This window comes from Oryza glaberrima, chromosome 4 (assembly GCF_000147395.1).
Source record: "Oryza glaberrima chromosome 4, OglaRS2, whole genome shotgun sequence".
Classification (NCBI taxonomy): domain Eukaryota; kingdom Viridiplantae; phylum Streptophyta; class Magnoliopsida; order Poales; family Poaceae; genus Oryza; species Oryza glaberrima.
In genome coordinates, this window is record NC_068329.1 from 16,781,410 (window position 1) to 16,795,807 (window position 14,398).

A 14,398-nucleotide genomic window follows, 5' to 3' on the forward strand; every position below is an offset into this window, starting at 1 on the left:
CAAATGTATAAGATATAAATCGCACTTAAAGTACTATGAGTGATAAAACGACTCACAACAAAATAAATTATAATTACATAAATTTTTTGAATAAAACGAATAGTTAAACGTGTAAGAAAAAGTCAACAGCATCATCTATTAAAAAAAAGGGAGGGAGTACATTTTTAACCCCGGCACCACCTACAGGGAGACCGTATTTGCACCTAGCCCCTTATCTAATCGCCGTATTTTCACCGTAGGCCCCTTCGTTAAATATCAAAAAAAAAATAATTAAATAAAACAGAGAATGATACTTTTCTCCGTTTTAGGTTGTAAGATGTTTGACTTCAAACTTAACATATTTCAAGTTTAATCAAGTTTATATTAAAAAATAGTAATATTTTTAACCCAAAATAAATTTATTATAAAAATATACTTAATAATTAATTTTATACAACTAATTCAATAATATAAATATAACTTAGTTAAATTTAAAATAGTTTGACATCAACAATACTATAGGGAGAGAGTAGAGGAAATTTTACTTCTCTCTCATCACTTTCTCTCTCTACCACTTGCTCGCCGAAACTATTTGATGATCTCCGAAGCCCATCCTCTCTCTCTTCCTATCCATTTCTCTCTCTCTCTCTTTTCTTTTAGCTTCTTCCTCTCACGCCACCGTGCGCGCGCGCGTGCCTCCTCCTCGCCGGCGGCGACTTGCGCGGCCGGCCTGCCGGCGTCGACGAGGGTGAGAGGAGGAGGAGGAGGGGTGGGTGGGTGGCGCGAGCGCGAGCGCTGGGGGTGGGGGTGGGCGGGGTGGATGGCATGAGCGGACGGCGCCCGCAGCCCGGATGGTCCCGGCTCGGAGCCTGGCGCACCCGCACCCGCACCTCGTCCGCCGCCGCCGCGACCACGCCGCCGCCGCGCATGGCGCCACCGCCCGTTGCGACGACGACGACGACGGCGTCGTGACGCCGCGGGGGCCGACGAGATACATGGCGCAGGAGCCCATCAACCACCACCAGCACCAGCACGACCCGCCCAAGCAGCCCCCGCCGCGGGAGGCCGACGACGACGACCACCGGATTCAGGAGAGGGAGCCGCTGCCGCCGCCGACGACGACGACGCGGAACCAGCGGCTCCAGCTGCAGCTGGGCGGAGACGGACACCACAACCACCACCACCACCACCACCAGGAGGTCGCCGGGACGAGCGGCAGCAGCAGCGGCGGGAGCAGCAGCAACAACGGAGGCGGCGGCACCAGGGACTGGCTCCGCCTCGCCACCGGCCCGGCGTCGCCGGGGGCCTCCGCCGGCTCCGACCACGACCTCTTCCCGTCCACCACCACGACGGCGCCCGCGCCGCAGCCGCCGACGCCGACGCCGACGCCGCGCCACCACCACCACGACGTGCTGGTGCTCCCGGGCATGCCGCCGCCGGGATCCTTCCTCCGCCCCGGCCCCGCCATGCCCGGCATTCCGCAGGCGTCGATACCCACGCACATGCCGCGCGCCGCCCCGCCCTGGCTGCCACCGTGGAGCCCCGTGGCCGCGCCGCCGCCGCTCCTCCCGTTCCCCCACCAACACCGCGCGTTCTACGCCGCGGCGCCGACGACGACGCCGCCCGCCTCCTCGGGCTTCGACGCGATCAGGGTCGTCCTCCCGCCGTCCGCCGTCGCCGCCGCCGCCGGCGTCTGGTTCGTGCTCCAGGCCGCGCCGCTCCAGTGAGTACCACGCCTAGCACCTCCTCCTACTCCTACGTAGGAGCATTTCATGTGTTCTTTTCTTTTTTTTACCACTTCACCTCTCTCTCCTCTCTTTTAATCCTCTCACAAATTACCGCAATCCGATTCGGTAACTTGTCGGATTAATTCCTGCAGAATGCTGCAGCGTCCTCCTCGTCATCTTCTGATGATTAATATTATTTGCTTTGCTTAATTTGATCGATCGATCGATGCTTGCTTGATTGATTGCTTTATTAATTAATCCTTCCTTGAACAAAAATATAAAAATTCTTCGGCGTCGATTTATTTGACTACTTTTTTGGTTTCTTCTTTGATTGTTTAAAAAAAAAATTTTGATTTGTGCTGCAGAGGGAGGGAGCCATTCTTGCCTCAGATTCCAAGGAGCTACCTACGGATCAAGTACTATTCTATCACCACGCTCTTCTAATCTTACCTTAATTAATTTCCCATCCTGCATTTGGATTCTCTGGTGTTTTGTCAATAATGCCTCTCCAAAATCCATGGAATTATCAGGCAGTTTCTTCTTTGCATGCATCAGTATACAATTTCTACATCACACAAATACATTTAGAAGGGTTTTAATGCGCTTAACTTATTTTTGTCTCTGATCTTCAAATTCAGGGATGGGAGGGTGACAGTAAGGTTGCTGACCAAGTACCTGGTTAACAAGCTTGGATTGGAAGATGAATCAGAGGTATTTACACTAATCCCAATTAGTTAATCTAGCCATCTCCTTTCTTGAAGCATTTGCAGTTTTTTTTTCTCTTGTGTGGCTTGCTTGTGCCTTTTTCTCCCATCTCTTTTTGTTGTTGTGGTGGCTTTACACAAATTCTCTACTACTATTTATCTATCCATTGTGTTCTTTTTTATTTTACTAAGTAGTAGTAGTACCATGGTCATGGTGCATGTTTGTTTTTTTTTCCCTTCTCTTCCCCCCTTAGAGCTTGCTTTTTCCAACATCGGTGATGAAAGGAACATTAGAGCTAGAAAAGGGACTAGTTGTACCATACTGATGTGGGGCTACAAAAATATACACATATGTGTACTATGTGTGTGTGTGCACACCTCATCCTTGCAAGTATACTAAAGCATGTGTGTACAAATAGTATTAAGTGTGTGAGTGACAACACACAAAGCTAAGCTATAGCAATAGCAGCTTTGCTCCTCCTCCTCCTCCTCCTCCTCTTTCTTCATCACTTCCTTGTGGTTGTAGGTGAGGGGTGTGTGTCTTGGGTGGCACATCAGCCCCCCCTCACCACTTGACAAGAGCTTCTCCATCCATGCCATTCCATTCCATTCCATCCATCCTCTAGAGAGAGAGAAACAATAGTGAGTGAGAGAGAGAGAGGGGCAATGAAAGTGAAATCAAGAGTAGTGAGAGGGGTTAGATAGATGGTTAGTTATCACTGGCTAGTGATGGATAGGCTGTTGCTGCTCCCCTCTTGGCTCTTCTTGCAAGAGAGAGATGTATATGGTACTAGATTAGAGCTTAGGGGATGTAGCTAGAGTGCTCACACACCTTTCTGTTCTTTCTTTTCCTATGAAGCTAAGACATAGGGGGTCAGGAAATGGCTAAGGAGCTCATCATTGCCAAGGCCTTTTCTCCTTTAGCTATAGCTATAGCTATAAGCTTCTTCTTCCTTCCTCTTTGCAATGCCTCAGATGGAAGAGAGCATATGCAATGCATGCATGCAGCTAGTATAGCTACAGGGCTATACACACATATACTTAGTATATTTGTACTACAAAGGCCACATACATGAGTAGATGGATGCATGCATGCATATATACATGCATAATCTATATACTGATCTATACTAGTACTAGCTAAGCTAGTTTGTGAGGGCTGTGTTTGTGTAAAGTAGTGTGAGTCTTGAGTGACATAGATGGTGCCCTAGAAAAAGCCCTCCTTCACCTACCATGTATCACTGAAAGCTATGCACCATCCTCACCATATGGAAGCATCAAGTAGGGCTTTTGAGTATATGTATATATGTGCCTCTCTTTCTCTCTCTCTCCCTGTGAGAGAGTGTGTATGTACACATGTATGTGTGCACATGAACAAACACATACACACACAAAATTTCTTGCTCCATCACTGGGGATGGATCCCTTTCATAATGACTTGGAGATCTTGCTTCCTTTTGCACTCAATAGGCCTGGCTAGCAAGCCTGCATTTGCTCTCAGTAACTGCAATGATAGGCTTCTTTTTGTTCAAGAGTACACAAAGCTAGCACACACACACACAAATACAAAATCCATATATACTATATAGTCTACACACACCCATGGCCCCCCAAAGAGTACTCCATCTTTGTTTTTCTTATCTATGTTTTCCATATATTCTCTTCTCAAATGGACCTTTCAGTCGCCTAGCTAGTCTGCCTGCCCATTTCCATCATCAATATATACCCCATGCAAAATGGGTTCCATGCTCATGGAATCTTATGCATATATATACAAAAAGAAATATACGTGGGTTGCAGCAGTGTACTACCCCAGCAACTCTATACTAGTATATGGCTACCCAATGATGTAAAAGGGCAGCTAACCTGATCAAGGTGTCTAATTAACATGCATGCAGTATATACATCTATACAATACAATACAATACAAATCTTACAAAATATTATGCAAACTTGGTAGAAATACCATGCATGCATGTACATTCGTATACCACAAATCTGTCCTCACCAAAACAAAAAAAAAAGTCTGAAATACACAGTGGGGTTCTGCCTGATATGAAAAAACCGATCAATGTATATGTAATTTTGGTCGTAAAATTAATATATATCTATATATAATTAGGTGATACGTGTATACACACGCATAGCTAGAAAACTAATTAATTTATCATGTAACGTATTTTATATAATCATATAGGAATTGACTGGCTAACCACAGGCCTCTGAAGCAAACAGCATATCCCACACTGATGAGAGCTATATATACACAAAAATATAGGGGGGTCGAAATGGCCATATACTTACCTAGGACGTGCATTGACCACCACACTGCATCCCCAAGGGAATCCTAAGTGCCTTTGTTTAGAATAGAAGAGCAGTTTGTGTAGTATGCATATTTCCAATTTCAGCCTCTCCCTTTTCTACTATCTGATTCTAGTCCTCTTTTTTATACGGTTTTATGTGTTAGAATACACAGTATAATACACTCGTAATAAAAGTAGGTATTACGGAAATTTGATTGCATCAGCCGGTTATATATGATAGGAAAAATGCTGATCAGCATATTAATTAGCTGCTGCATGCTACCCCTAAGTTCAGACTTTCGGAGTAGGCAAAATGGGAGCTGACATGGCTTGGCTATAAATAGCTAGGATTTTTAGGTGAAATTTCGGTCTGTCTTTTCTGAACCGATGCCGAGACGAGCCACTTTTCACATAGCTAGTTAAACGTTTGTAGAAACACATTTTCGTTGTCATTCTTCAAGGTTTTGAAAATAATCGTAAGAAAACTTTACTTGTTAGGCGGCTAATTCTAATAAATGGCACACATAGTTTAGTTTTGGAAGGGGTTCCACCTGTAAACACGCATGAGAACATTTTTTTTCAAAAGTAAAAAATTTAAAGCCTGGATGAAACACTTAATATTTAGTTCTTTTTATTTGCGGGTGCTCGATAAAACACTTGATGGGTATTCCTGGAATTAAAAATCACATGCGTTTAATTTTCAAATAATCACAAAACCCACAAATATTGCCTTAATTAAAATCGATATTGAGGTTTGCTTTTAGGAAAAAAAAGAATATTTAACAATCTAGAAAAAAAACACTTTGCTTCAGATTTGTACTATTTAGTACCAATGGCCAGCCCCTATCATGGCAGTTTTTTTATTCCGCTAACTAACGCCGTGCACGTACGATTTAGTACTGATCAGAATTAGCTAGAAACGATCAATCAGCTGAGCGTGCAACTTGAGAGTGCAAACGTTTAATTGCATCTTTAGTTTTGTAACTATCATCTAGTACTACACTCCTAATGAAATGGACCTAGCTAGCTTTACCGACGCCATGCATGCACATACATATATCAATTAATTAATCTGTTCTCTCCCTTTGCAAAGATGCCATGCAAATAAATATTTCCTGAGTCAACTTTGTCTCTACCAACCGATTTTATATTACCCTGAAACTTTAACAATAATTGAGGAGGTTCTTCTCTAGAAAGAGATGGTTTTAACTAGCTAAGGCTGGCTGAAACATGTGTCAGTCTTGAGTAGTGAAAGAGCTAGCTAGCTTCTCATGACCTACTAGCTTGTGGATTAATTTAACAAATGCATACAGAATATGGAATGTGACCATGCTTTGATTAGGATATGTATATTAATGTGTGTGCTTAGTGGCAAGTCGTAGCTAATCAAAAGATTCCATCTATATATTCAGGCTTTGATATTAATATATGCTACACATCACCGAACGGTTCTTTGCGCTTTATGCGTTCGTATGAAATTGTACTTTCTTGTTTGTCTCTAGTAGAGAGAGAGAGCTTGAATACTCTTAATTTGATGCCCTTTCCCACATTTGCTAGATATACATCCTAGTCGTGCACTTAATGTAGCCAAGCATCCAAGCCAGCAGTACAGACAACTTTAAGACGGGGAATTGTAAGTGGCAGAGATCGAGATCGTCAACGATTTTTCGATCCTAATATATATGCCAACAAATTTGGTCCATCACAATATGAGAAGAAATAAACGAAATAAAATTCGTGAACAGGTTCAACTACGAATAGAATCAGATCAAAGTCCACGAGAACTAATTATACTCAAGTCCCTATGTATTTTGATCTGGTCAGATCGATCACTCAGCTAGGTAGCTAGCTACTTACGATTATTCTGCCCTCTTAGTTAGATCTGGTACAATGTTCTTGAAGATTCGATCAGTTTTCGCTTTTGGAGGAAAAAAAAAGAAGAAAAAGGTTCTTTGAGCAACATTATCGCCTTTTGAATTTTTGATTGGAATATATACGTACCAATTAGGCGGCTGTAGTACAAGGACCAAACGGTAAAGGCTTCCATGATGTGCTTTACTGCGTCATGCTATCGTTGAGCTTACCTCACTTACTTGTGAACCCCTTGGAAGCCAAGCTAGCTGCTTATGTGATGTAGAGACCTTCTAAGATAGATGCTCAAAATTTTTCATTTCATTCCAATCAAAGGCAAAAAAAAAAAAACCTAATTAGTAGTAAGCTAAGATGACTTAGATATATAGCTTAATTGGGTTGTGTGGTTAGATATTTATAAATATGACAAATCTTAGAACCCTTAAGTGGTGCACTTTGTGTGGAATATATGTGGCCCCCATGTAAGCTATAGCCAATGAAAAAGTTCCACAGCAACACTAGTTTTATGCCCATATATGATTGGTTTTTAGGAGAGAGAAAATGTGCATGGGAGTGGGGGCCATCCAAAAAATTGAGAGAGAGAGCGATGCCAAGTTGATGAGAAGGTGCAGTGTGACACCACAATGAAAGAGAAGCAAAGGAAAGGAATAGATCAAAATTGGACCACAACTGACTAATAGGAACACAACTACATGGAGTTTCCCTCTTGCATGGGCTACGTTTGTTGCATGCGTCAAGAACTAGACGTAGCCAGCCAGCTTAATTATCTCTCTAATCGATCGATCGATCGATCAAACGTGTCATTTAATTAGTTTCTTAATAAAAAAAATGGAGCAATTGCATGCACTTTAGATCCCTTGAAACATGGGGTTGTGGAGAGAAGGGGGCACTGAAATGGATACTAGCTAATTTAGCTTTAGTGTGTGTAGGAGTACATGCATCTATATATATTCTCTCCTTTTAAATTGGTAGTAGTACTTTCTTTCTCATATGCATGAACTGAAGGGGACCATATGCATGCTCTTTTGGTTGTAGAGAGAGGAGCTAAATTTGGGGGCAATATAATGCACAAGTTGCATTGATTTGTTCTTAGTTAGTACTAGTATATTTGTGTAGGAAAAGCATGCACTTGGTGCACCTACCAATTGTCAATAGGAATTAAGAGGGAATTCCAGCAAAGGAACCTACCAACAGCAGCAGCAGCAGCAGCAGCAGCAAAACCTAATATTTTAAGCACACCTGAGTCGCTATGCAATGCAACATTTATTGCATGCACGTCTCCTCCTAATCCCCAGCTAATTAAGCTAGCCATAGTACTACATGATCACCACTAATAAACCAAGTCCAAATCGAGGAGGTACAAAGCCCATGATTACACATTACACTAGCCAGTGTTATAGTATCAAGGACAAGAAGAAGAAAAAGATTAAAAAGAAAAGCCTAATTGGGTGTGTTGGTTGGAGGGTACTTGTTTGTGGTCTTGCACATATTGAAAAGTATTCCCTAGGGCAAAGGGTGATGTAACATACATGCATATGCATGCATGTAGACTTGCTACCCAAAGGCTAATACCCAAACAACAAAACGTGAACTGTATTGTAATTAACACCTAAGTCTAATCCATGGAGGCTATTGGGGATCGGTTGGGACTTAGCACATCAATCCAATTCATCCATGTATACACACCTCTTCTTCCATTGGGTCTCCTCTCCTCTCCTTTTCCCATCATCTTCAGTACCAGGGCACTAATTGTGTGATATGATGAAATGTATATATCTGCAAGTAGTATATATATATGTTCCAAGAGGAATATTGGATATAGCATGTTATTAATTTGGAAAATATTCGAGTATTAATTAGTTGTAATCAGTAAGCAATTTTGGGGCTAGTAGCTCGTGAGTCACATTGATGCACGCTGGGAGAAAAATTAAGGGACGTTGGACGTCTGGCCGGCCGTAGCCAGATAGTGCCATGGGATCAGTCATGTACAGGCCGGATTAATAATAATAATGTAGAGATTTGTAGCTAGGAGAATATGTATAAACTGGACAGGTAGATTAGCTTAACAAATAGTACAGTACTAGCTTAGGTACGTATAGACAACTCCTGGAGAAAAGTACAGCATTTCAAAGGAATATAATCAGATGATGAGCCACCAAATTGTGACCAATTAAGCCAGTTTCGTGCAACAATTAATTGTTTGTAAGGATGTGATGCGTGCATGCATGATCATGCGTATAATTGGCACCTAATGGAAGGGGGTTATAATGAATTAATGATTATGTGATCTTTAAGATTAACTACTATATAGTGCTGATCGATGATGGTCTTTAAATAATTATGTGCTCATTGCCAAAGTGTTGAGCACGTCTAAATATACACTGTCATGCATACATATGTGTGCATGATCGATGTGACTAAAGATTCGTGGATTGGTGTCAGTGCTAGTATAGTATTTTCTTCCCTTCCCTTTGCTTTTGTTTTGTTGTTAGTGTGGTGCATGATTAGGGTTTTATAACTCCTCATGTTTGGCTGTTTTTGATTGGTGGAGGGTTGCAACCTGTGTAGAAAAATGCATGCCCACATGATCATGTTAGATCTAGCAATAGGGGGTTAATATTATTTTGATCCTTGTCCTATAGCTAGGTTGAACTAACAAGGCAGTTTTTGAAGGTTAAGAATGTGGAATGGAACTTTCCTACATTTGTTCACTGCAATTTGCAGTTCTTAATTTCTTGTAGGAAACACCGTTTCCGTTTGCAGAAATTTGGAACAACTTTTGTCATCACATAAAATCAATTAACTACATTTTTTATGCAAATCATTCAAATCAGATTTCTTAGGATGACATCTTGGTCTGTGTACTGCTATAATATATAATAGATTACCAGTGTGCAAATAAGATCACAATTTGATGATATATTATATATTCACTGATGAAAACAATTTATAGGTTCTGAAGTTCCTTAGAGCATTTAACAAACAAGCTAGATTGATGAATTAAATTTCATAAGTAGCATATGAGCTTTATGTTTGGCAATTTCTACAGAGATAAAGTAATTGGTTTGTCGTCAGAAGTAGTTAATTTGTCATGCTATCTGTACAGGTTGAGCTTGAACATTGTTCTTGTAGCTAGGTGGAGTACTACTCAAATGTTTCTAATTGAGAAACACCTCTAGGATATGAAACTACTAATTTTTTAGAGAAACAAAAAAAATAGCTCTAAAAACGCCGTCTCAACATTAGTTTTTCTTGTAGCGAAAACATCTCAATCCACAGTTAACTGTTGAGTTCAAGATTTCGTCTACTTCCATCCTTCAACACATTTGTTTCATTAACATGAGAGAGCTTGTAGATGGTTTATTTTGATTTTTTAGTCCAATTAGGTACGGTGTATAGAATGAGACAGCCTGATGCAATTTGATGTATAGCATATTTTGACTAATCAAATATCTTTTCTTAAGGTCATATGTTCGTAGGGTTCTCTACAGGTAGAGGTAGTAGGTATGTCGTATTTCTCGTATTTATTTTTTCGCCTCCATGATATACTGGACCACTAATAGAATAAGTATTAGGTGTTATATACGTCAAATTATTAATAGCTTGATATACATTTGTCTTTTGGTATGGCCCTTGCCTCTTCGTTTGTATGTATATGGTCACTAATATGGGCTTTTGATGAGTACTTTCTTGATATATGGGTGTTCTTTTAGAAAATAACTTGGCATATATATATACAATGAGTATAAGTGGCATTAGTATTTTTCATCAGAATACACTGACGTCAAAAGAATGTTAAGAAAACATGTGAAGGCAAAAAAAAATGTTCATGTTTTTGAAAGATTAGTTTGAAATAAAAAAAATGAAGTAGATGAATTGAAACAAAAGAACTTTTAATGCTGAATGCAGTTCTTATTGCACAATTAGTAAACACCCTGTGGTGAAATGAGTGTGTGTATTTAAAATTACCTAGAAAGAAATAGTCTCCCCACAAGTACGAACTCCTATATATTGACGTTGACATGGAAAGAAATAACATAATGCCCTATCTAAGATTGTCCACAAAGAAAAATAATTGGCGTCGGTTGCATTGCTAATAGGTTAGGCTTCAGTCTTCTTCAAAAAGGTTAGGATTCAATCTACAAACATGTGAAGCATAATGCCCCATTATTCATGCATCTGAACTAATTAATCAGCTGCTGTATGTAGTGCTGCAAAATTAATTTGCCATGACATCCCTGTGGCCAATTATCTCATACTTGATCGACTTTGTGTTATTAATTAGCTATCTTAAGCCAACAACGCTATTTATTTAGGGAGCTGCATCACAAGGTCTATTTTAGGTTTTGTGTACCATGATCTGCTGTCACTGTTGGTGCTACAGCGAGCTATACCATGTCGGTGGCAAATGCAATGCCATCACCTAGAAAAGAATCATGCATAATCAGGAGTAGGGCCAGAAGTTGTTGTCATGCCATGGCATGTTTGGTGAACTAGCAAGGCCAAGAGATGCTACAACACCGGCAAAATGGTGGCGTCTCACACGGGCATGGGGTTCACTTAAGCATAATGCATACACTCATGGACAATTTAGGGAAGGAATTGGAGAATAATCAATCCATCAATCAATCAATCAGCATCCTTTTCTTAGATCATGCTTGATAAATGTGAAGCTCTCTTGTTTGTTTGTTTATGGTAGGGGTGTTGTTTTGAGCAAGCTGGGTAGGGAGGAGTACTTGTTTTTAGTGACTCACACTCATTGACTTGAGCTGGTGGTGATTAGTTAAAAAAAAAGAAATGGGAGGAAGTACTACATCAGTACATGCATATGCATTTGCAATAGATTCATTAATAGCAAAGTGATTAGGCAATAAGTAATTAATTAATAGTATAGGCATATGGCATCTCATCAGATGGATCTGTGCTTTGTAATTGCAAGCACGTTTAGCATAGTTTAGCTTAGCCTTAAACCATCCCCTGCAGCAGGTTTGGTTGGTTGGGGCATCGATCTGTCATGTGAGAGGAGAAGATAGCTATAGCTAGTGAAATGCCATCACTGCAAACCACCACAAGGAATCAGGAATCAGCATCAGTCATCACTTGGATTTGTCTGCGTGTGTATGTGCATCTTTTGTGCATGCATATATGGGTACTAGTATAACTTTATAGGACGCATTTAGACACAGCCACAGCAGCAGTGTACTGCACTGAAGATCTGCAATATATGTTGTTTGTTGTTGCCGAAAAGGAGAAAGTCCTTCACATCTATCACTGTCTAACTCTCCACCAGAAGCAAATTGCATTTTTGCATTCCTCACCTCACCTCACCTCACCTCACAGTAACATAATTCTTGACTAGCTTGTAATCAAATTCAAGGCTTGTTTGTTAATCTCATCAGAATTCAGAAACCATCCAATTCATCTTTCAGAAGAAAGTATGTGCATCGTTTTGCCTGATCTCTGAACATGCTTAGTTTCTTACAATTCATCTTTCATCTTTGTTGTTGCCGAAAAGGAGAAGACCATCACATCACTGTCTAACTCTCCACCGGAAGCAATTTGCATATTTGCATGCCTCACCTCACCTTACAGTAACATAATTGATGTTCTTGAATTTGTAATCAGTTCAAGGCCTGTTTGTTGATCTGATCAGAATTCAGAAACCATCCAATTCATCTTGAATTCAGAAACCATCCAATTTATCTTTCAGAACAAAGTATATATACATATATTGTTTTGCCTGATCTCTGAACATGCTTTTGTTTCCTTGTTACAAAATGCTGAGCTGAACTGAACAACTGAAAAATTCAGAAATGTGCGATGTGTGCAGGTGGAGATAACATGCAGAGGGAGACAGCTCCTCCCGATCCTGACATTGCAGCATGTCCGTGACAGCATCTGGTGCCGGAGAGACGCCGTGTCGCCGTCGGCCGCGCCGGACATACCAACCGCTGACCACCACCAGCACATCATGGTTTTGCAGTATGGCAGAAGGCCCTAGTAGACAGCTCCTTCTTCCTAGCTCCCTCTCTGATCAATGACCCAACACTCTCACAACAACAAAAAAAAAATGTAGATTCTACTCCCCCCCTCTCTTCTAACAACTTTTGCCGGTACCGCGGTGACGATGGCGGTGGCCGGCAAAATGTAGGTGGAATGACGGATGAGAAATTTCCCGACCGCCTCGGGGCTTTTCGCGCGTCGCTGCTGATCCGATGATGATGAACAATTGAAGAGAAGGTGTGGGATGGAATTTTTTTTTTTTGAAAAAAAAAAAAGTTCTTCCCCCTGACAACAATTTGCGCGGTAAATTCATCGGCGCACCGGAGGATGTGTTTTCGTAGTCCACCCCTTTTGTATACCGGCTTGTTTTCTCTCAGTGAAAATTGTGGGAGAAAACAGCTTGGAAGTTGCTTGACAGGACTTAGATCAAATTTGTGAGGGTGCACTTCCAAGCCATTTTGGCCCTTCAGTTCATCTGATTTACTAATTTTAATTTCAGATTCCGGCTGTTAGTTGACATTTTATTGTCTGCTGCTTGCTTCTGTTCTTTGTTGTTGGAAGCAGCCAATGTTCCCCCCTTACTAAACATCTTCAGGGAGCAAATTTGGCCCCCTTTTACTGAGCATTTTATTTGTTCATGACTTAACCCTGAAACTTCTTGAATTTTGTTGAGTGGTTTTGTGGCCACAACAGTTCAGTTGCTTTACTCAATTTGAAGCGTCTTATCTATCCATCAATTCAGAGATTTTTGTCAGTTGCTTTACTTTTTATTCACAGTGCAAAACTTAAAGCAACTCCATTGTAAACTGATAAAACCTTATTAAAGGTCCTTCAGGTTCATCCTGCAGGAAACTACCAAAATTTCCATTCTAACATGCATCCATGTAACAAAAGAAGTGGGATAAAAAAAAATAACACACATCCACATCACATCAAGTACAACTAAAATCTCTGAAAAAAAACAAATTTACAAACCTTATGTTGCTTTTGACGAAACAGGAGCGAGGACGAGAAGCGCCCGTTTTCGCCTTTGGAAACGGTCAGATCACGACAAGAAGTAAAAATTCTATAACCAGTTACCTTTTCTCGAAACGACCCGTGCAAGACAGCGCGAAGTTTCGTATAGCCAGTTACATGCTTACAGCAAAAGTGGGAAAACATTAACATTAGCACCAATGGGAGAGGTAAAATAATCGGATTTGAAAGCTACTCATGAGGATGCCAATGTGTGACCAAATACCTCTGAGAAACGAAGTGCACTCACTCACTCCGATCCCCAGATGCCAGCGCCAGTAGCAGGTCACCATCAGCAGTAGGAGTTGAGACAAGTGTGATGCAGAGATGAGGTCAAGCAACTTCAGAGGAATAGATACACGCAAAGGGACAGTCCAACACACACTATTCTTCTGCACAAGAAAGACAAGTGTTCAGTTCAGTGCAGAGTTAGGCAAACTAAGCGTAGATTAAGCCCTCCCCTGAGCTCAAACTGAGCTCCCCAGGAGCATTGTTATCATTATCTAGTGCAGGATCAGGCAAATTCAGTTCAGTGCACTGAGGCTTCCTGACAAGCTTTGGATTGAATAGGTTTAACCAGAGATTTTTATCATCAGGGGTGCTTGTGGTGTGGCCTTGACAAGAACACCTGAACAACCAGAGATTCCAGAACTGTTCCACTAGATAATGATAACAATGCTGCAGCTGTTAGGGTGTGCTACCGCTAGCTCTTCCCCCTTTTTTTTTGCAGACCTGCAGTTTTAAGTCTCTATTGCTCACTGACAAACACTCACTTAGAACAAATGTCTGATGATGG

General features: G+C 41.2%; 1 protein-coding gene across 1 annotated transcript; it reads left to right on the top strand.

Moving 5' to 3' along the window:
- Positions 1-648: 648 nt before the first annotated feature.
- Positions 649-13,251, top strand: LOC127771264 (protein LAX PANICLE 2). Its single transcript, XM_052297131.1, has 4 exons — positions 649-1,702; positions 2,072-2,122; positions 2,345-2,417; positions 12,416-13,251. Exons 1-4 carry the CDS (start codon positions 831-833, stop codon positions 12,584-12,586), a joined length of 1,167 nt encoding a protein of 388 aa, XP_052153091.1. The 5' UTR covers positions 649-830; the 3' UTR covers positions 12,587-13,251.
- Positions 13,252-14,398: the final 1,147 nt, after the last annotated feature.